General features: G+C 34.4%; 1 protein-coding gene across 1 annotated transcript in view; it reads right to left on the bottom strand.

The window, feature by feature from the left end:
* Positions 1-4,449: 4,449 nt before the first annotated feature.
* The window catches only part of GPC5 (glypican 5), a 639,568-nt gene continuing 622,411 nt past the window's right edge, over positions 4,450-21,606 (bottom strand). The window contains exon 8 of the mRNA XM_003789621.1: positions 4,450-4,617. Coding sequence (XP_003789669.1) covers positions 4,450-4,617 — 168 coding nt within the window. The remainder of the gene's footprint in view (positions 4,618-21,606) is intronic.

Below are 21,606 nucleotides of genomic sequence, written 5' to 3'. Positions count from 1 at the left end.
TATCTTAGACATATATTTCATTCCTTTTTAGTATAATAGTCATCAGTACTATAAACACTGCCCTGTGTAGTAAGTTCCAAAGTATTTACAATTTTGAACATTTAGCAGGATCAGAAGGTGTTTCCCTGTAAATTTTTCTATGGTTTTATCACACAGGGTTTTATCTCAGATCATCCTTTAATATTAGGCACTTGTAAAATTAAGATCAAAGTGTACGGTCATTATTCAACTTTACTTTCAATGTGTTGCAAAGATTTTCACTTCTTTTTTAGTATAAATGGATAAACACAATATAAGTTATTTCATTATTTTAGCTATTTGCAGCATATCTTATTGTATTTGAAGAAATTTATTAATAGACTATTTTTAACACTTTCAAAGTAGGTTGAATACATTTTATTCCAATATGCTGAAACTTAAATTTTAGAAAGAATATACATGCTCAAATTACATATTTGGAACTATTTTAATGACAGCCAAACCTTATGCATTACCTCTTTGATGGAATTTACATGAGTGAGAAGAAAAATTATCAACCAGACAATATGAAAGTGTATAAAATAATTTCTACAATATGAATAAATACATAGTTTTAGTAGTTCTGGGGAGAAAACTAAAGCAGTAGTATCTTTTTAAGATCTCCCTAACCTCTCTGCCTAGCTGAGATTTTTGAAGTAAAGGTGATTTATGGTAAAATAAATACGAGGAAGCCAAGAATTTTCACTCACTGTACAATCCTGCATTACTAAATAAATCAGCATCCTTTATTCTTCAGTGGCTAACAAAATGCCATTTTCATTTACCTCGTACATGGAGTACACTATTCTCTTCCAAGGTCATTCTTAGTATCATGATGCAGATGCATTGTTAGAGGGCGGTATAAGGTTACTAAGTGAGAAATCCAAAGCACAATGTAAACAAGAGTTCTATTTATTTTACACTACACAAGATTAGCCAGGAATTCTTTCTACATCTGGAAATTTAATATTCTAATGTATTACCCTACTATTTCTAAATCAACCTCATTTAAGCTGAATACTTTCTGTTTCAGTAAGCCTACCTCCTGAGACCCCCACTGGAAATGCTTTACTAACTAGACAGGGCTATCCCTGGCATCTTATTATTATCATTGTTATGACTCACTCAGAAGGTTGTGGGAAAAGAGGTGTGGGTAGAGATGACAACGGTTTGAGAACTGAGTTCCAGATCCCTCATATATTTGGAATTTGGGATGATGAGGAGAAGCCCATTAAATCTGTATTTGAAGAGTCAAAATCATACATTTTTTTTAATGTCTTGTATTTGAATCAAGTTGTGATCAAATTTGTTTTGTCTGAAATTATTACTGTGAACTACCTTATTAAATTGAATTTGATCATGTATTTATTTTTTAAGGAGCATTATTGCAATTTAAATCTTAATATCACATAAGAATTGAAAGCAATGCTAACACGAATTTTTTTTTTTTTTTGGCTGGGGCTGGGTTTGAACCCACCACCTCTGGTACATGGGCCAGTGCCCTACCCTTTTGAGTCACAGGTACCGCCCTGTTAACACAAATTTTTAAAATTACACATGGAATAGTTTTGCGACAAGCTTGTCTTTAATTATACTCTGGCTTGTCTTTCAACATCTGAAATTATCAGGATTTAGAGACATTGGAATAGTCAATGGTTGAAGAGGTACTGATTTTAGTAATAATAGATCCATGCTGCATAGGCAAAAGAAGAGAACTTGTTCTTTCCACTGGTGTTTCTTCATCAGTTAGGTAATGTAAAGGGATGATAAGTGTCAGGTGGAAGGGTGGAATAGAGGCTGGAAACCATTCCACTCCTGCAATTCCAGATTACTAGTAAAACATCTATTTCTACGTAAATGAGTCACACAGATACAGGATGGCCGTAAAGTTCACGTGCAATTATTTTTTAAATACCACACAAACTTTATGGCCACCCCGTACAAGAAAAAGGTAGAAAATTTTCCATAATATTGGAATATTTAGACAATTCTACTAAAAAATATTTTGAATTTCTTAACAGGGAAAACTAATTAACAGAGATGGCTTCTTTCTAAAGAAACATGTTAGTTAACATTTATAACAATCTACAGGTAGGGTTAAAATGGAGATTGTTTAAAAAGCTAAATAATTCCTAAATAGACTGAACTGGTGGTGAAAACACAATAACATCTTAAATGTCCATAAAATTTAGGTGGCAAACTTTGCATATGGGAGTAAACAGACCTCTCTGTTGCCTGAGATGAATATGATCGGGAACAGAAAATCAACTCATGTAATAATTAGCAAAATATTGATCACCCTTGAACATTTGCATAAATACAGCAGAATCATAAAATTTATAAGACACAATATTAGTATTATTCTATAATTCTACATAGCCATATATGTATATACTATATCTATGACCTATACTTGGCTACTTTTCTTGCCCTGCTTATTTCAGTGTGCTATCCACAGTAGTTTCCCAACCACTTATTAAAAATTGAAAAGCAACAGCTATAAACTCTTAGAAACATAATAGGCTTCCCACTTATAGCAGAGGTGGACTTTCTTTAATGTTTGCCTGGAGTTGTTGAAAACCATCTGTACCCTAAATCTCCCAATTCTGATGGGTCTTTGCTTGCTGTCCATTTCAGCAATAATTGAAACCAAGGTTTTCAAGTAAAAAATTCATTCTTGCCAGCTTGACAAGTATAGTTTTGTGGAAAAACTATTAGTAGTTGAATGTCCTTCACTGCCTCTATTTCTCTTATGAAACAAACCAAAAAGAGTTATCTATTAATATATAACCAGTTCTTGAGCTCACAGATAACCTCGAAAACTGAAAAATCCCTATTACAGCATCAATTACACATACACACTTCACAGATGAAGTTTCAAATTACGTTTTTTTCTTGCTGAAGGAATTATTAATGCTTTTACATCGTGCTTATATGTAAATGGCAATGAAACTGTAATGCATATATCTAGATAGCATGAAAATTAGAGATTATTAAATATTTCCCTAATAAATAAGTACAATAATATCTAAGTTCCCAAGTGCAGTAAAAGACATTTTAGTTTGTAGTAAAAAAATGTTTTTTCTGGTTAAAATCCTTTCTCTTTCTTTTTCTTTTTTGTCTAAACAACTGAAGAAAGAAAAAAGGGAGAAACCAATCTGATAAGACATATTAATATCGATAACCCCAAGGCATATCCTGATCTCATTCTATGAGAGTAGAATATTTTGAATTTGCACTGGGCACATTACAGGCCTTTCCATTGCTGCTAGAGTATACTAAGTCCTGTCTATTTGCCTTTCGTGTTAAGTAAAATTTATTACTATGTCTAACAGGAAGACATATTTATGTTAACTGTCTTTTAAATTTTTACCTCCTTGGGCTTCCATTTTTTTAATCACTGGATTTGGCTTGCAAAACTAGGTGTTAGAGGCAATGAAGAATTGATTCTTGAATCCTTTGTAGTGTTCTTAATTCACTTCAAGAGAACTGAAAGTAAATGAATTTTTCTCCCACCAAAGGACACATGGACATATTTAACGGGTCCAAAGCAGCCCTGAGTGATTTATAGGGAGGCTGTCAGACCAACCTCTGAGTGCAGCTGCACATATGCAGAAGATTGCTTCAGCCTTGCCTGTCGTATAATCAGAGCTAAACGAATAGTTGAAAGTCAGCTACTCTGGGTACATTAACTTTCCACATTCTTTCTCAGTTAATCACGTTGGCTGTCTTGCTCATGTGAACAAATGCACACACATAACCATGGAGGGTAGAAAACCTCTACCTCCGAGGATCTTGTGTGTGAGACCAAGAAAGAAAATCCATCTGGTGATTTTTTTCGTGTGTGTGTTATTTGGATGGTCTGCTTTTCTGTGGTAGTGACCAATCCGGGAATACCATACATGGTTTTAAATCCATACAAATCAAAATAAAGTTTATGTTTTGCGAGATTGTTTGGAAAAGCTAATTCAAAAGCTTCAAGCCCAATTAGTTCTCACCACCATTAACCATGTATTTATCAATTCTTTACAAACTGACAAAACAGTAAATTAAAAATGCTCACATAAAGACACGATAATATCACTAAAATCTCACAGTTTGATCATTTAGTAGCACTTACCCATCCTGATTTCACATTTATTTCTCAGTTTCCAGTAATATCCAGTACACCCTAAGAATTATCCCTCTCTAATATCTTTGTAACTCTCAGAACAGGTGATCATGTGCCAGTTTTGCACAGAAAAGTATCTTTCTATGTAAAATCATTACTTAAATGAAATGTGCCCTAAGAACATGTCCCAAATAACTAAACATAGATTAATTTTCTTTTCCAAGTCCTCTTGCTTGCTTCTGAATTCATTGTTATTTCTTTATATTCAGAATAATAATTAGCCTTCACAATTAATTCTTTAAAAGTGGTATTAGAATCATTCACTTACAGTCTGTGATTCTTAGCGTCCTCTTGACTTCTCCACTTCCTGATCCCCCACAACCGTCCTCATCATCGCAGTCCCCACTGACTTGTTCAGCCATGCCCCCTCCACTGCCCAGCTGAAGAAGTTCCCACTTGGCAGGTTTGGGTGACCTACCCTGTAACAGCTAAATGCAGATAAAAAAAAGGCATCAATTAATAGAAAATTCAAATAATCAAAGAACTCTGTTCAGATCCATTATTTTAATACCGATACCTTACCAAATTCAGTCTTCAGGAAAAATAAGGACAAGTGAAATAACAATAAACCATAAGCAAAGTCTGACAAACAAAGAGCTACAATCTGCAAATCACTTCTGGGATAATACTTTAGATAATGCTTTGGGAAACACTGGGAAAATAATATTGGCCTTCTTTGCTTATAGGTAGTTTGGCCAGAATAAATAGTGTTTAAGTATAATAAATCACCCTCTGATACAACACAACTCCCATTGTTCTATACTGGCCATAATAATTTGCTGGTTTGTAAATCGACAGTTCAAAATTTGTCAAAAATATGTCTGCTTTTCTATACAGGAATCTAAAATTCTGAACATGCAACTTAACTTAGACTTTCTTCAATGAAATACATGGTTCAATACATATGGTACAGAACTGAACCATGGGACAAAAGACTCAGGTCCAACTTTCATTTCTACAAATTATTTAAGAAACTTAACAACTGAGTTCTTTATTCTCAAGTATTTCATTTTCTTTTATGAGTAAAATGGGTGGAAAAGCCATTTTCCCTACAGCACGGAATGCTTATAAGGCTTTTGAATAGTATTGGAAATGTCTGAATTCTTTTCAAAATGATGTTATTACAAATAATAGAATATTTCACTGAAAGCTAAGACTGAATGAAATAATCTAAAACAATGTGTGACATTTACCCCTCCAAGGTAATTTGGGGAACACAGGACCAAGTGTGAGTACTAGACAGTATCCCTATATTACGAATGCAAAGTCCTTCCTATGCTCACTTAATGAATATTTAAATTCTAATGGTGCTTTAGAAAAGATTTAGGGTTGTTCCTTTAGTAACTTTTCAAATTATAGTACCAATTAGCAGACCATAATTAAATATACAATTCAAGGACAGCATTACATACTGAAGAACATGTTCTAGAATAGCCTCAATACATCAAAGACAAATATTTTTATCATTGAGGGAACACTTAGATTAAGCAAGTAGACTTTGAAATTCATAAATTTTCAAAAATAAATAATTATAGGTCAAAAAATCTAAAATATTATTTTCCTTGCCAAAAAAGAGATGTTAGAACTTGACAATAATTTTTAAATTCTTAATTTTGTTAATCAGTGTTTTACAAAAAAATAATTGTAAACATAGGGTGTCAAAATAAAAAAAGGCTCCTTTCAAGGTTAAGTGAATTTTGAAAATATGTTAAACACGCAGCTTTCTTTCCGTTACTGGGTTTAATATGCTGAGGTGTGTGTTACTTGCTGGAAAGGGAGGGCATTGCAATGAAGAAATGGATATGAAACAAATCACATAAAAAGTCAAATCTGAAAAGGAAATCAAGGATAAATGGGACCATTTCATACTATTATATGAATGGTAAATAATGAAAAATGGTAAAGGAGATAATACTATTTGTTAGTTACCATTGTAAAATAATCCCATTTATCATTTGTTCAGTATCATCATAAAGGGCTTCAAGTCAGAGGTCCAACATGCTTAGATGTGAATCCTGATTCTGACGTATACTAACCATGAAATACGGGGTACTGGGTAAGTTACCAAATAATTCAGTTCCCTCATATCTAAAATGGGGACAATATTATAGCTGGACAATTGTTCATTGAGTAAAAAAAATACAAAAAGAACTTTGCAAATATTTAATATGACAACACATTAAAAATTAATACATTTTGATTATTTTCTAATTTATTATATATTCTATTACAATATTATTTAAACACCAAGAACAGCAAGAATTGAAAGAATCATTTGATAGAGAATCCGTTTACATGATTTACATTACAATTTTTCAAATTATTATCTGACAAGTACAACAAAAGACAAACTCTCTGGTGATATGTTGCTCCCTTTTGACCCTAACTTTCTTTCCCAACATTTTCCCATATCAACTTTATTTACTCTCTGTTTCTCTAAGAATTCTTCCAATATTTTACTGGGATGCTGGCCAGAACACAGATGGAAAATCATGAGCAATCTGACAATGTGTAAATCACCAGGACCCAACCCAATGAATTAGAACTCAAATAGACAAACAGAAAGATTGTTTAAAAAAAACAAACAAACCTTAAAATCCTAAGAAATTGATTTTGGTTGAAAGCAATTGAATATGTTCCCATAGAATTATTCATTTGTGGTGACTTGCAATAATAATATAGGACATGTCTTTTTAAAATAATTACATTTTGTATACTTCATCATTATGGTGACATTCTAAGAAATATCTAAGGCACATGGACTCAAATTTCTAAATACTAGAACTACACAAAACTATATTTTAATTTAAATTGTGGTGAGCATAATGGGAAAATGGACCCTAAGACTTCCCACTCTAATCTCTGGGACTGTGAAAATGGCACCTGTCACACTCTACACCCACTAACTTATATAGTAAAATGAATTTTGCTTTGTAACTAGTATCAGTCATCTGTTGATCTTGAGTTCACTAAAACATCATCACATGAGTTCTTAAGGAGCAGAATGTTTTCGGCTATTACCAGAATTCAGAATAATTCAAAGCATGGGAAGTTGGATGGGGGATTGGATGGAGGGGGCAATTGTGCGGGCCTTGAGGGTGTGAGTGTAGATGTTGTGAGAGGTCCTATCACTCTGCTGCTTGTTCTCTCATCAACCTAGATAAGCCTGGAAGTCGATTTGTTCTCAGAGCCCCCATATTGAGGCAAACTTAGCTGACAACTTGATTTCAGCCTTGTGAGACCCCAAGCAGTGACCCCACCCAGACTTCCAGTTATAGGACTAGTAAGAGAAGCTAATAAATTGATGCCGTTGTGAGCTGCTAAATGTGTGACGACTTGTTAGGCAGCAATAGAAAACGAGTAAATATACTGTCTAACCCCAGATGGGGCCCGAATAAATATACTGTCTAACCCAAGATGGGGCCCTATTTACTTCTTGGCCATTTTGTTTGATGTCTTTTTATCTTCTAGCCTATTTCTCAGAACAGGAGGTCAAAATTCCCATAAGACATCACTTACTAAGAAGATGGTACCCTTCAAAACAAGCTATCAGATTTTACCCTTTCATTTCCTTTCAGTTTCTCAGCCTCTACATTTCTCTCTGCTTTCCAAGTCTCTGAGCAAAAGACATAATTACTGTTTCCTATGATCAATGGATCCAAATACATTCTGGATCCCATTTGATCTATGATTGCCAGTCCCCAAAAATCTCTTCTCGTTTTGGTTGGTATCACTATTTCTCTCCCCTCTGCAGGGACAATCTGCCTTATACATAGTAATTTTTATTTCCTTACTTCTTAGTTACATCACAAGTCCACAAATGTTCATTTCTCACTCTTAATACAACTTAATTTGCAATAATTGCCAGTGAATTTCTATTGATAATCAGCAGAAACAATGGGCTTTTCACAATAGATCTTTATTCCAATTCTCCCTTTTGTTGGACGAAACTACTCTGGCGTCCTCTTAGTTTTCTCATCTTTCTCTTCACTGACCCACTCCACCAAAAATAAAAGTAAGTGTTCTTTTTAGTCTCTTTCTGGGAACTCCTCCAAACAGATTGAACTCTCACCTTTTATACAAATTACACTCAAATCTTCATTGCAGCCCTTGTTGTACTCTTTGGTTCATCTCTAAGCAGCAAATGAAAGTAAAGATGACCTCTATCGCCTTTTATCTTAAAATAGTAGAACGATTCTTCTCTGCTATTCATGTATCATAACAAGTTATCTACATGCATCATTACAAGAGACTCATGGGATAACGGGTCTCTCCTACCCACCACACCATATTATTGTCCCCAAATCAGTGCTTTCAACATGGTCATCTATCAGCTTTAATGCTATTTATGACTTTTTACTGTCAAAAGCATTGGTTACTAACATGTGTCTAAAGTAGAAAATTCCACAAATAATGGGTCCCACAAAGGGTAGTATGATGTAGTGATGTGTTTGGGAAATGCATGCCATAGCTCCTCTCAATTCCCCCGAACTAAAGGTTAACGAGAAATTTTCCAGGGAGATTTCTTATCTACTTGAGCTGCATCTCCCATTTTCCAAATGTACATGAGCAAATTATCCCTCTTCCCTCACTCAACACCCACTGACATACTTTTAGAAGTAGGGTCTAGAAAGAAAAGTTTAAATTTTGCCTGGTATTCCTGGTGTCATAATATGTTGTTTTGTTTTTAAATTATGTCCAAATACAAATCTTCAGCACCCAATTTCTGCCACAGAGCCATCGATCTATTCTTCTCACAGAAATTGTGTAACTTTATATGTCTGTAATTTTCTCCACACATGTTTTATATTCTACTCACTTCCAACTCTTGTTCTCCCACAGAGAATATACCCTTTTCTCTTTTCCAACTCATTGTATTATATCTGATTTTCAAGTTCCCACTCAAATATCTCTTTTTCTATTGATACAGATTTGTGTGATCTTTTTAACTCTGTAGCATTCACTGGCCCTTAATCAACTTTCTTGAACACATGTCCCATCTTTCTGATTAATGGTAAGATTTTCAAAGTGAAGAGCAGCATTTAATCTGCTTTATACCATCTCCCCATCATGACTAGAGTACTTAGCATGTTGTAGATGTTAAATATATATATACACGCATTCTTTTTTAGGGACAGGATCTTGCTTTGTCACTCAGGCTAGACTACAGTGAGCGGTTCTAGTTCATTATCAGCCCAAACTCCAGGGCTCTGGTACTCCGTCTTCCTCAGTCTCCCAAGTGACTGGGACTATATATATACATCATCATGCCTGGCTAATTAAAAATTTTTTTTAGAGGTTGGGGTTCTCACTATGTAGCCTGGGCTGTTCTTGAACTGTTTCAAATGATCCTCCCACTTGGGCCTCCCAAAGTGCTGAGATTACAGCTATGAGCCACTGCGCCAGGCCTAAATACATATATTTTGGTTTATGTATTTGAAATTTGGAAATAATTTAAGCTCCCTCTGTTTTGAATAAGTAATAGAGTTACTCATGCATTCATACCCATTGACTGGCAGATAGTTTATTTCACTTATTTACTCAATGACATTAACTGAGTATACACCGTGTAGACTGTATACTGATGGATAAACATCCATACCAAAACAGAAGACATCTTTGCTCTTAATACATGATTAGGATATAGTTTATTTCAAAAATGACATTCATAAATATACAACAAAATAATATTAAAATAAGATAATCTGAAATCAGGAAAAAAGGAGAAATAGTCTAATGGTTTATTTTGTGATCTTGGCAAATTATTTTTCTTTTTAATCTTTAGATTAAAGATTAACAAGAAATAATTTAAAGCCATCTTATTCTTGAGCGCCAGGTGACTTCTGAAAGTTGTTTAAACAAAAATTTGATATTGAACATGCCACGATATACTTCCCAAATATATTTGTGTTTACCATACTGCAATAGTTACCATAAGCAGGAAAGAAAGAAGATATTCCAATCACCTTTTAAAATGAATATGCATAAAATATTGCATTGTGAGTCTGGACCATAGAAATAGCTTCAAAGATTGATTTGTGTAAAATGTCTATCTTTTCTTTCTAAAGCAGGGAGGGAAGTTTAGCCTCATGATTTGGGTCATCAGGTAATGAATTCCTCCCATATCATTTTACAGGGGATCAGCTCTTTGCATTCCTCTCCTACGCTCTCTGGGAGACAGCATGTAAATAACCCCCCTATGCTCTGTTGATTCCACCCTCATGAGAAGCTGCTATTTTCACATCCTATCCTTAAACTCCTTTTGAAAAACAGACATACCTTCCATCAAAAAGGAGCCCTCCTTAACAGGTCTTTAATAAAACAAATAGGGTTCCCATGTGTATACATTTTAAGAAATGCAGACAAATAAAATCAATCAATACATTGATAATGAAGCCAATTTCCATAGACAATAAAATTAATCATTATAGTAGATACATCCCTGCCACAAACTGTAACAAACCTTTGTTCATTTTTACTACATTCATAAGTAGCTATTACATATATTTATGAGATATGATATAATAATTTTTCAAAACTTAAAATCTGAATAAATTTAACATAATATTTTCCACGTCTGTAAAATGGGGTAAGGATATTCAGAAGGTCCTGTGAGTATTCTCTGGGTTTCCTTATGTAAAGCGCTGGCTCATCCAAAGTGCTCAGGGATGGTTAGTAAAGGGACTAACTACTCCCCATGCTGATTCTGTCACCTGAACCTGCCCGAATGTGAAAATGACGGCGTTTTAAATTTTCAGCCTACTCTCTGTCATGGAGGGAGGAAAGTCAATCAATACATCCATATTTATAGAACAATTAGAACACAGGCAAAGACATGATTCTGAGTCTCAGCCACACATTAATTGTGTGCCTTTAGGCAAATCACTTAAGCCCATTAAAATTCATTTTATTCTACTGAATACTAATGCATGGGGAAGCACTTTATAAACTATAAAGCACTGTGCTCATTTACAGAGTTCTGTGCATGACACTGCATCCATAAAACTGAGAAACCAAAGTAAGGACAGAATAGAAAAAAGAGAAAAGAAGAAAACCTTCCAGGATGTTCTTTTTTTCTCGATGCCATGTAGTCGGTGTAGTCCGCTGATTAGCTGAGAATAGTCAGTTTGGATGAGTGATGCTTCCTGCTTGCGTTTAGTTGGTTTAGGAAGCTCATTAGGGATGCTATCTGGGAGGACGAGCTCGGTGGGTAGAATATCTGATGACTCTAAGGCAAATGTACTTCTCTCAGCTGGTGAATTAATCTCTCGATAGACTCAATTTGCTTTTTACTAACTGTCTGGCAATATCCCATATTTGCAATAGCCTTTCAAACATTTGCAATAAAAGCTGACTGCAGATGCCTCACATATACAAAATGTTTGCTGTGAAAGAGAAACATCCATCACACTCAAAAATCTCCAGACATGAGCGCAGTTGAGTATGCTTAAAACACTGTACATAACAGTACATCACTGAACTATTTTCTGCTTCCTCCTACAATCATTTACACAGACATATCCGAAGTAAATATGTATTTAGAAAGTATTACTCACCATGTATGTCCCTCCAGTCATCCATTCAAATGTAAACATGGTCAAATCTGAGCTTTTACAATACTATGCTATTGATGAGTATGTGGAGGTGAAAATTAAATATTGACAGAAAAATGGAGACATAGTGTGAGACTGTCTCAAAAAAAATGCACATTTCGTCATTGATAAAACATCTTTAAAGGATATACTTTAAGTTTAGGCTAAGAAACCTATGGATATATATATGCAAATATATTATATATATATGCATTTAAACTTATTATAAAGTACTTGGTGTCTGTATTCTCGTACAGTTTAAGTGAAACTCATAAAGAAATGTATATGAAACAAGAAGACAATGGAAACTCATATAACATTTTAAAGTTGAAAATCTGATTCAAAATTTCTTATTATCTCAATAACATGTTTAAAATGAGACATAAGAGATCTCTTCGTATAACACCTTGTCGTTATTGTGTTTGTGACATAACTTCTCTTTCTCTAATCCTCCAAATGTGCTCACGTCTTAACCTGTCCACCCCACTCCAGGTTCACCTCCCTCACTAACTTTATTACAACTGTCTTTTACAAACCTTTCTTATTCCAAGCTTTCCCACTCCACATTCAAATTTAGAAAATGTCTTATCCATAAAGCCAAATGCTACAAATCTCCAGATTTATATTTTCAAAAGCAGTTAAACTTTTATAGGCCATTCGACCTAAAAATCCAAATACACTTCATAATATGTCATGTTATGTAAAGTTGACCAGACACAGAAGTCATTTCTGTAAGAATTCTCCTCAGTGTTTGCTTTAAGTTTGAGCTTTCTGATCTTAGCTTCCGTTGTGCCAGCAATTTGAAAGGTCACTGCTCTGTTGGTATTTGGTTTATGCTATGCAGCCTGGCAATTTATAGAAGTCTTGTGATTTAGTAAATAAAGTAAATAAAGCCTTTCTGAAGTTAGAAAAGGCTTATCACTCTCCGGGCTTGAATACGACACAGAAGTTATTTATTCTTCTTCCCATAAAAAAAAATCTTATATGTCTCCCTACTGCCATTCCCGATCTTTACCTCCACGTCCAAACATGGCCTGTTCATCTTCTGAACCATCATACTGAGATGGCCTGGGTAAATTTATTCTGAATTTGTGTCTTAGTTCTAAATTAGACCTGCCAGGAAAGTTAAAACTAAACGCTAATGAGTAAGGATGGGAATGAAATGGAAATAAGAAAGCACACATTAGCAGGGCCTTGTGGCGGGCACCTGTAGTCCCAGCTGCCTGGGAGGCTGAGGCAAGAGAATCACCTAAGCCCAAGAGCTGGAGGTCGCTGTGAGCTGTGATGTCACAGCACTCTACCAAGGGGCAACAAAGTGAGAGTTGGTCTCTTAAAAAAAAGAAAGAAAGAAAGAAAGAAAGAAAAAGAAAGAAAGCAAACATAAACTTAGATGAAACTTAGAAAAATTGCAATACTAAAAATGAAGATGTACACACCAATTGTTGTCAGTTCTCAAATGGTTCTCTTGTAAAGCGTCTATATGAAAACACTCAAAGGGCCTGAAAAAAACTGCTGAAAAAGCAAACAACCTTTATTTCGCGACAACTCCAGAGTTAATGTCAGAGCTCTCTATCAAAACATCCGCACTAAATTTACCAGAAACGTACGGAAGATCAATGACAGGAGGAAGGGAAGAGACAAGACCACTTTTTTGAGTAGCAGGAGAATCGGAGAAGCAGCATAGAAAGAAGATGGAGGCGGGAAGGAAATTAAATATCTGTAACACATTTACAGAAATAAGATACATAATGCAAACTTCTTACGAATCAAATTACCATGTAGAGCATGATAAAAAACAATTATACTTCCCAAAATTAAAAAAAAAGGTGAGATTTATTTTCTTGACATCCCTTTCTCATTTCCAAGTTCATTATTTTCTAAATCATTCTTGCATATTCACCTGCACAAGCACTAACACCACAAATCACTTAGACATACGTTCACACACAGATAAGCTGGGACAGAAAACCTCGCAGATAAGAATTTATAGCTAATCCAGACTAGTATGTGATTGAAATTAAAGGACAGTCGGAGCAAGAATCATCATCAAATACAAAATCATTTTATTATTTTGCATGTTTATAGGTAGGTTAATTTCATATTATTATTTTGGGAGTGTATTATCAAGGTGTCATTTTTATTTAACATGGCAAAAGACTGCATCTCTTTAACTGGGTGTTGATATGCATTGCAGATGTTTAAATCTCCACCAAGGTAACACATATTAAGATAATTTTTATTTTTAACATGTATATTTTTAATGTATACTTTCCTCAAATGTACAGTTGTTTTTTGGGGGGTGCAGGGGGCAGGATTGCCTATTGTGGCTATCATGGAACGTAAAAGTACAAGTAATTTACTGCGAGAAAATGCCTAGTCATTTGTCTACTAATCCCATATCATCTTCTTGACATGACAGAGCACAGAAACCTATTTCCAAAATCGAAGACAGAACGAAACTGAACATCTACTCCTCCCGAGGACGACTGAATAGACTCCAAAACATGGCTGGATTGATGGAAGATTAATTCTAGACAAGTGTTTATCATCTGGTGAATCAGATTTCTGTTAACCATACTCTAGAGAAGTGAAGCTGGCCTGAATGGCCAAGAGTGCTTTCATTTTTATGTGTATTCCCTAGTTAATCATGTGGCCGATATTACTTTTATCATGCATTGCCAAGCTAATGGTTTTTCTTCCTTCACCTCATCTGCTATATCTTCCCTATCTTGGCTCAGTCACAAGGAATAGAATGATCAGTACCATCTCAGGAGTCTCCCCTGACAGAAAGATCACGTATTTTCAACATACACGATGGGTATTAGCATTTTGCAGTATTATCTTAGATTTCTTTGCTTGCCATTTCTTTTTATTATTGCAATACATGGATGTATATTCAATGGGACTAGAAACTTTGTCACCCTATTGTATTTATTGTAGTTACTGTCTTTTAACAATTTATCTCCAGGAGGTTGATGTCACAGAAAGATAAAGAAAAAACAAGAAGAATGGAAAGGAGGGAGGGAAGGAGGGAAGTTGGAGACTTTAATCATGGTGCATTTCTTATGTAACGGCTCCCCTCCTTAGAAAGGTTTTTATTTAGTTCATCAAAATTTTAATTTCCTCTTTGTAAGAACTGTGGAGTATTACAAATTCACTTAAAACCTGGTTTTGGCAACTAATCTAGATTCCCATCATTGGGCAGCTATGCAGCATTCATTCTTAAATGTTCTATTAGAAAAGAAAGATTCCCCTAAAGTTTCCCAACCTATTAGAGTTTTTAAGCTCATTCAGATCCCACTTAATATGGTACACTTGGGTATGCCAGATGACAACAACCATAATAGCTTCGCAAATGTTCATTCTGATTTTACCTTTACAATAAAATTCCACTAATTTGCTGTTCTTTACACCAACTATAAAATTGTGGACAAGGAAATGACAAATTAAGAGCATAATTTGCTAAATATTCCAGAAGTAACTGAGAAAAGTGGGTAAAGTTTGAGACCTTAGTTGTTCTGGGGAAGGGGATGGGTGGGCATTTGACTAAAATTCTAAGCCATATTCTCCTGTTAACTATTTAAATGCGTGAACATAAATCATTTCATCTTGCTGAGACTAATAAATGTCTCATTTAAAAAAAATGAGGTAGTTGAAATTTCCCTAACGTGTCACATAGCTCAAAATATTCAATTCTGTTTCAAGTCATTCTAACATTTAATTTAGAAATAGGTATTGTATCAGTAAGGCTTATTGCAACTCTCTGTGGCATTCATTTCAATTCTAGTTCTTTTTATGCTAAATGCAATTTTGGGATTTGTCTTCTTTTCTTTTTGGGGGGCAGAGTCTTGTTGTATTGCTCCAGGTAAAATGCAGTGTCATCATCATAGCTCACTGAAACCTTAACTCCCAGGGGCTTACGTGTTCCTCCTGTCTCTGCCCCCCATGTGGCTGGGACTACAGGTACATGCCACCACACCCAGATCATTTTTCTATATTTTGTGGAGATGGGGGTCTCTTTCTTGCTCAAACTGGTATTGGAAAATTTTTAATTAAGGTATATTCTTGTTACAGATTAAATTGTGTTTACACCAGAATATGTTAAATTTATAATTCCTAATACTGTAGAATGTGGCTTTATTTAGAAATAACGTCTTTTAAAACAAAGGTAATCAAGTCAAAAATGAGATCATTAGGCTAAGTGCTAATCCAACCTCACTATCATTCTTATACAAAGGGGAAATTAGAAAACAGAGACATGCATAGAGAAAAGACTATACAAAGAGACACAAAGAGAATGCTATACAGAGATATTGGATTGATGCATTTACAAACCACGGAACACCAGTGGTCACCGGCAATCCACCAGAAGCTGGTCCAGAGCCATGCAACAGTTCCTCGGAGCCCTTGAAAGGGAACAACCTTGCCTGCACATTGTTTTCAGACTTCTAGATTTACAACTGTGACACAATACATTTTCTTTTTCATTTATTTTAAGCTGCCCAGTTTGCAGTACCTTTTTAGAGTAGCTAAACAAACTAAACCAATGTTATATACTAAACACTGTGTAAATTAGAAATGTATAATATCAGTGACTTTTCAACATAGACTCAGCCAGAATCAAGAGCAACCTCTTTTAGGCTTCATTTCTTCATCCCAAATATAACACTATTCTGACTTCCTCAAAAATAGATTTATAGGACTGTCATAGATACAGCAGCTGATTCTCTTTAATCACTAGATTTTCTTCTGTATGTAGTATCAATGAACTATAAGTTATTTTTCCATTCTACTGTTGTTGGATAATTTCATTGATTTGAGTGTCTAGCTATATAATTAATGTTGCTATGAAAATCTGTAAGTATCTTTCGGTGCAAAAAATTCCTAGTCGTAACTGTTGGGAATCCAAGTAAACACAGAATGGCTGGTAGAATGGTTGGTTAGGTCACAGGCATCTCTAAAGCCAAGCAACCTTTATTAATTTATTTATTTTCTTCTTTTAAATATTAATGTATACTTTATACGTAACAAAGTGTATGTATTTTAAATATATAGCTCAATGGATTTTCACATAGGTATATACACACAAAGAAACAACTGAGATTAAAAATATATTGTAAGTGACCCAGAAACCTCACTGTTGCGATCTTATCAGCAACCACAATTAAAGGTAACACATTCTGACCTCACTCTATTTACATTGATTGATTTTTTTTTTCCCCATTAACAAGCCTCGAAAAATAGTATGCAGTATACATACTCTTGTGTAAGATTGATTTTATTCAAATTAGGTTTTAAACATTATGATATATTCATAGGTACCAATAGTTCATACTTTAGAATTTAAATATAGACATTTTATTTTCTGAATATATAATCACTTATTTTATTGTTATTAAACAACTCATCTATTACCAATTTGGAGATATTATAAGAAAGGCTGATTGAATATTCTTTCATGCATCTTGTGATAGACTGTTTGTTAATGTTGAGTATACACCCAGGTGTGGAATTGCTGGTTCACTGGGTACACAAATATTTCACTTTCATATTGCCAAATAGGTTTTCAATATGATTGTTCAGATTTATATTCACACAACAATCAATGAGAATTTCAGTTATTCCGTATCTTCTGGAATACTTATTATTGATAATTTTAATTTTAGATACTTTGGGGGAGTGTAGTAGTGTTTTAGTGTGGTTTTAATTTGCATTTTATTTATTTATTTATTTTTTAAATTTATGATTAATGTGGGGTACAAATGTTTAGGTTACATTGTTTTCAATTATAAGGAAATAACTCTATTAATGGTTAATAATTTTCATATGCTTTATTTTGTATCTACTAATATAAAAATGTCTTTTCATTTGTCCATGAAATAATTTAGTTTTTCTGCATTTCTTAATTTGAGTTCTTTTCTTTTCTTTCTTTCTTTTTTTTTTTTTTTACAAAATTTACAGATTAGTCTTCTGTTTCTATATTTTTATTATTTTTATTTCATCTTTTTTGCCATTTTAAAATTCTTTTATGGCTTTTTTTCGGTTTATCAAAATATGAATAATAAAGTTTTCTTACTGTAAGTAGCTAGTCTAGAAAATATTCCTTCTATTGAATAGATTTATTATGGACTACCTTCAATAATACATTTTCCACTTCTCCAAAAATGTAAGAACTTTAAATCAGTTGAACACTACTTAGTCACTCTTACTTTTTATTGTTAATTATTAGTAACATTTTTGCCACATCATATTATAGACGTTTTTTGTTTCATACTGGAAAATATGTATAAAAGAATAATGAAGTATTCAGATAATGGATAATATTAGGTTCTAAATGTATTCACACTTTCTTTTCTTATACAAATATGGTTAGGAGTAATCCATAGCAGTATAATTAGAGACTGGAACAGTCAGGATTGAGTTATACTTTTATTAAGACTCTCCTACCTTTGGTTTATGCCTCATATGTTCTTCTTGAGCTTTTGACTGAGAGCTGATTGGATCTACTTCTATTGCCCTTGAAATTCTGTTGGATATTAAACTTCAATTTCAGGAGTATTAAGCTTAACCCATTAGCATTTCACTCTACTCAGGGTCAAATTCTTAGAAATGTCCTTGAGCAGGGGGCTGGCCTGTGTTTAAGGCAGGTTCCTCCCTTTCAAATATTTCATCCTCCATTCACTGGTGATAGTCTAGATGTTTTTCTGCCTTTTGGAATCTTCTACCATAGTCCCTCAGTCTTGCATATAACCCAAGATTTCAGTAAATATGCCACAGGGAAAATATCTCATGTATGTTACTTCTTGTTTTACCCAAGATAAACTTGGGCAAGGCCCAAGTCTCAGCCTCCACCCACAATCATAAAAGACACTCAGAGAGATAAACATTGGCAACAGTCAGCTCACATTAGAAGGTTTTGCCAATCTATGAATTTTAGTTCTACTCATTGTTCCAGATCTCTATCTCTAAAATATATAATTTTGTAATTTATCTTGCTTCTAATTATGGAAGCAATTCTGTGTGCTTTCTCTCACCTATACAACATACTTGGCAGTCAGTTTATTTGTAGCACTTTATTTTTAATCATACTGTCTTTCTTCAATACTTTTCTACAAGGCATCCTAATAGTCATGAAATTATGCATCTTATGCAATTTTCAAAGTACTAAAGTAATATTTCAAAAATATAGAGAATAGTTATATTACCTTTGTTTTTTGAAGCAATGTACCACACAAGATTACTTCTTACACTGAAAGCATACCTGGAATTGTCCCACAGGAGTGTAAGATGACTATTGTAAAGAAGTTTTGCTAATGGGAGTCTGAATTCTCTGACAGGGACATAGAAACAGGATCTTGTTAATATAATGATCACTCAGAGGCATATTATTAAGATATATTATTAGGAAGATAGCCAAAAGATATACTACATATGGAATCACACCCAGAAAACCAGAGAGGCAGTAGATTTCACCCAACATGTGCTGAGGAAGCAAATTAGAATGTGACAGTGGAAGAAGAGTCAAACCCACTCTCCACAGCCAGATAGAATCTCAGTCAACCCTGACCCCAAAAGCAGACTATCTGACTGAGAGGGCCACCTTGGCCTCTCCCTGTCAGCTTTCCCCAGAGTCTCAGAGCAGACCTTTTTACCTTGCCAAAATAGATACCCTACCAGCTTTTGTGGAGGCTGAGGGCAAGCTCACCCAACGCAGACCTAACCAGCCTCACACCCCCACCCACCTGTGCGGTGGTAAAAATAAGGACTCACTTAAAAGTTCTAGGACCCCACTCACCACCTGGGGTCTTCAAGTGCTTCTGCCGAGTGGGTAGAGCTGATCACAAGACTCCTGAACAACCCTGCAACTTGTTCCTTCTAGCAACCACTACCCCTTGACAGGGAGTTTAATTTGTACAGTACTTTACAGTATTTACTGACTCAATCATACAAGGTATGGTTGATTCCCCACAAGAGCCTGCTGTTGTTTCAGAGATTAAACCTACACTGTTAATCCCACAGGGTTGACAAAACAGAAAGGATTTCAAAGACCTCCATCCTCTAATTAAAGAAAGACAGGAGAGTCTACCCACCCACATAGCTCACCAACTTCTACAGATTATAAAGAGCTAGAAACTGAGACTACCACCACACTAAGGGTATTGATGATCAAGGCAAAAATCCAGAACCCAGATCACCATCAAAGCATCCACAAGCAAAGCAAATGTTCTTACCCAACATATGCTACAGACACTCCTTCATAAATGAGGGTGTCAAAAAGGCTCTTCTAAACAAAAGAAAATTATAAAGAAAAAAAAAAAAGAAGTGACATCTTCCTCAGATGAGAAAGAATCAGTGAAAGAACTCTGAAAATATTTTTAAAAAATTACAGTATAAGGACACACCCAAAAGAGAACACCAGCTCTGAAGCAAAGGATAGCAACGAAAATGAAAATACTGAAATGACAGATGAAGAATTCCAATTATAGATTATAAAGGAGTTCAATGAAATCCAAGAGAAAATGGAAAAAACAACTCAAAGAAATCAGAACCATAATTCAAGAAGTGAAAGAAAAATTCGCTAAATAGATCAACATATTAATAAAGTACAACTTCAGGAAATGAAAAATTTATTTAAGAAAATAAAAAACACAGTGAGAACTTTAAGAATAGACTAGACCTGGCAAAAGGAAGAATTTCAGAGGTTGAAGATAACTCTTTTTAATTAATTTATTCAATCAAAATAAAGAACAGAGAATCAAAAGGAATGAACAAAGCTCATAAGAAATATAGGATCTGTAAAATAGCCAAATAAAAGAATCATAGCATCCCTGTGGGTGCAGAAGAAAATACATGAGGGTTAGAAAACCTGTTTGGGGTAATAATAGAGGAAAACTTCCCTGGTCTTGATAAGATTTAAACATTAAGAACCTCAAAATCCATGGGAGATGCATTGCAAAGAGGCAATGACCAAGACATACACTCATTGGGTTGGTCAAAGTTAACATGAAGGAAGAACTCCTGCGAGATGTCAGGCAAAACCCAGAAGTAAAATACAATGGAAAACCCACAGCCAGGAAGGATTGGGAAACCATCTTCAGTCTTCTGAAGTAGAACAGCCAGCCTAGAATTTTGTATCCTGCAAAATAGAACTAGAAAAAAATAATTCCACACGTCATGTGTAATCAGAAAAGACACTGAATAGCTGACACAATATTACATAAAAAGACCAAAGTGTAAGAGGCATCACCTTCAAGCTATACTACAAGGCTATAGTAACCCAAACAGCATAGTATTGACACAAATATAAAGACATAAAAGAATGAAACAGAACAGAGAATCCAAATAAAGAATGATACACATTTACAGTCAACTGATCTTTAACAAAGCACACAACAATATACACTGGGGAAAGAAGCCCTATTCAATAAATGGTGGTGGGAAATTTGGATAGCCACATGCAGAAGAATAAAACAGAAAGCATCTCTCTCACCACTCACAAAAACTAAGTCAAGATGGATAAAAGACTTAAATATAAGGCATGAAACCATAATAAAGATAGAAGAAAATGCTAAAAAACAAAACAAAAAACAAACAAACAAACAAAACTTTTCTAGTTATTGACCCAGGCAAAGAAATCATGAAGAAGACACCAATGGCAACAATAGAAAAAACAAAAATAAATTAATGAGACTTGATTGAATTAAAAAGCTTCTGTACAGTGAAGGAAATAATCAACAAAGCAAATAGACAACTTATAGGATGGGAGAAAGTATTTGCAAACTATACATCTTATAAGGAATGAATGACCAGGCAGTGCCTGTGACT

The sequence above is a fragment of the Otolemur garnettii genome, unplaced genomic scaffold (genome assembly GCF_000181295.1).
Source record: "Otolemur garnettii isolate 467f Iridium unplaced genomic scaffold, OtoGar3 scaffold00034, whole genome shotgun sequence".
Classification (NCBI taxonomy): domain Eukaryota; kingdom Metazoa; phylum Chordata; class Mammalia; order Primates; family Galagidae; genus Otolemur; species Otolemur garnettii.
Note: the sequence above shows the minus strand (reverse complement) of the source record. Positions and strands in the feature narration are given on the sequence as shown.